Source organism: Apis dorsata, unplaced genomic scaffold (assembly GCF_000469605.1).
Source record: "Apis dorsata unplaced genomic scaffold, Apis dorsata 1.3 scaffold_963, whole genome shotgun sequence".
NCBI lineage: Eukaryota > Metazoa > Arthropoda > Insecta > Hymenoptera > Apidae > Apis > Apis dorsata.
In genome coordinates this window covers 242895-245844 of record NW_006264070.1, presented here as the reverse complement: position 1 = coordinate 245844, position 2950 = coordinate 242895, and the positions used below count along the sequence as shown (strand labels likewise).

Sequence of the window (2950 nt, the reverse complement as noted above, 5' to 3'; positions counted from 1 at the left end):
ACCTCCACAGTCTACGGGTTTCCCGCAAATCGCGTCCATGGGTGGTGGACCCCATGGTCCGCATTCTGGCCCCACGGAAAACAATCTTAATCAAATGAATCAACTGCCCTCGCACGTGAGGGGCAGGATGTTCCAGACACCGAAACCGCCAACCATGTATAGCATGGCCTCCATGCAGGCGCAGCAGCAACAGCAGCAACAGCAACATCAACAGCAACGAGAGCATCAGCAGAGAGAGCAGCAGCAACGTGACCAATATTGCAACTTGAGGGGCGACGAGAGAGAAAGCAGGGACTCGGAACAGAACGAGGCGCTTTCCCTCGTAATGACACCGAAAAAGAAACGCCATAAGGTAATTATCATCTTTCTGTATTCTATGCAAACAAACAATATTAAGAATACCATAGATGACTTTTCCGTAGTAAACGTATTCACTTGTTGCATTGTTTACCACAAGTTCGAATCTCTCATTCGTATTGATCGATTAAATTGATCAGAAAAATTATTCTATATATATATATATCTGTGTGTGTATAAATATACGTATTACTGACGAATATTTCAAAAAATATATAAATTCATGTTTAACATATATTATAACAAATTATTATAATAATACGAATTTCGATCGCTTGGTATATTTTATATGTAAAATATAAAATGAGAAATCTATCAATTATCATATTTGTTATTTCATTTCGAAATAAAGTATATACAAAATATTCAAATAACTGAATACTTTTGTATCCAATATTTGTGATTATATATATAAATGATTTATTCGTCAGTGATACACGTATCCCTTGATTTATTCAGACTATCTTTTACACGGAAATAAAAATATATTGATACAAAGAAACGACACTTGAAAGAGAAGCGAAAAAGAAAAGAAAAGAAATAAATCGAGGGATAAACATAGTTGTTTAGTTTTAAGTAGGCTAAGAGACTGAATTTCACGATTGTAAAATCGATGCATCAATTAGTATTTCCCTCCGCAGGTGACGGACACGAGGCTGACGCCGAGGACGGTGTCGAGAATCCTGGCGCAGGAAGGTGGTGGGTCGCAAGGAGGCAGCGAGAGTCCACCACCCCCGCCTCCACCGAGATCGTATCACCCGCCACCACCGATGCTGCCAGTGTCCCTGCCAACGAGCGTAGCGATACCAAACCCCAGTCTCCACGAAAGCCAAGTGTTCTCGCCGTACTCGCCGTTCTTCAACCCTCACGCGGGTCACCCAGGCCAGGTACCACCTCCTGGCCCACATCACCTGCCTGCCAGTCCTCCGGGTGGAGGTGTAGATGTCAGGGACTCCCCTCCACTGCCCCACATGCCATTGCATCCTGCCTTATTGGCGGCTGCCCAGCATGGCAGTCCAGATTACGGACATCTCAGGATGGACAGCAACGAACGGCCCAACGACTGCAACTCCGACGACATCAGCTACGACGGGATTCAGCCTACAATATCCTTTTCTAATACATGTTGATAGTCGTTGAGAGAAAGAAACGTAAAAAAAAAGAGAGAGAGAAAAGATGATGATAATAACAAAGACAGATCGTCTCGATTCGCCTTTTGGTCGTTTGGAAGAGTTTTGGAGAACGTCCAGAACGATGCGCGGCAAACACGAGGGGCACGCCGTTTGTGTAATAGTTAGGGAACTGTCGAACTTCCTTCTCGAAAACGGTAGTATCTCTCTGTTTGTTGGAGAAACAACACGCGCGGAATCTCCGCCGACTTCGTAGCGCGACTCTATGTAATATCGCGAAGGGACAGAGTCTGAACGTTCTCCAAAGAAAGTACTGGATGGAACTTTCGATATTAAATCGGGGGAAGGCATGCGCTGTATTTAAAGAGCTGTATAAAGGGACGAGCGAAAAAACGAGCGTTGAAAAATGGTATAAAAGGAGAAAGAGTTGATGACGGTGCTTAGGAATCCAGTCTTTTCTTCTTTCTTTTTTTTTTCCTTTTTTCTTTTTTTTTTCCTTTTTTCTTTTTTTTTTTTTTTACGTTTCTTTTCCGAGAAATATAAGGGAACGCGAGAGGAGGAGGAGGAGGAGGAAGAGGTTGGAAACTTTGGAAAACAACGGGCAGTTTTGTAGGAGAGAAAAAGCCAGTCCAATAAGGAGAAGGAAGTCGGAGAGTAAAGAGTAAGGGTAGGCGGCAAAGGGGGGAGGGGGAAGCTCGGACGAATGTTAGATTAGTTTGCCACGGAGTTAGGCTAATGTTGGCTGCACCTACGAGTAGAGTTTGTCCGGCAACAACGCGCGAGGTCGAAAGTTCTTTGCCTACTCGGCCCACCCTCTCGGCCTCGGAGTCTCACCCAACTTTGCAAGCCAATAATCTGTCCTGCAATTTCGGAATTTAACCACGGAAACGAGAGGGAGGGAGGGAGGGAGGGAGAGAGAGAGAAATAGAAGGTGGTCCGCGAAACTTCCCTTCACCAGCATCTCCTCGACTTATCGTAGATAAGCCACTTCTACTACTTCTCCGACCGTATGAGAGAATGCATCGTAGGAATTCCACAGACTTGACCCCCAACTTTTATTCCTTACGCCGATATCCCTCTATTAAACGTCCTTGTACACCTCGCCGCCATCCTTCTTTTTCCTTGATCGACTCGAATCGGGCAGGGGGAGGGGAAGGAGGGTCTCCGTTCTTCACGGAAATATCTCTCGTCCATAGGATCCATCGAAGCGCGTCCAGTAGCAACGTGGCGCGTTCGACGAAGGATGAAGAGGCAGGAACACTTGAACGCGTTATTCCCCCTTCGGGATGGAAAACCGGCCACGCAAAAATACGTGGAGAGACGTGGCGCATTCATCAGCGGGGAAGGCAGCGAAGTGACCTCGTAGTACTACGCTTTGACTTCGTAAAAATAGCTTCGGCGAACGGACGAAGTTAAGACACACATCCTTCTCTCTCAGAACGATCGTCTGAAAGCGTGATCAA

The 2950-nt window shown here is 45.6% G+C and overlaps 1 protein-coding gene across 1 annotated transcript in view; it reads left to right on the top strand.

Moving 5' to 3' along the window:
• LOC102671239 (homeobox protein prospero-like) overlaps nt 1-2950 on the top strand; it is a 40259-nt gene that overhangs the window by 1733 nt on the left and 35576 nt on the right. The window contains 2 exon segments of the mRNA XM_031514291.1: nt 1-352; nt 999-1463. Coding sequence (XP_031370151.1) covers nt 1-352; nt 999-1463 — 817 coding nt within the window.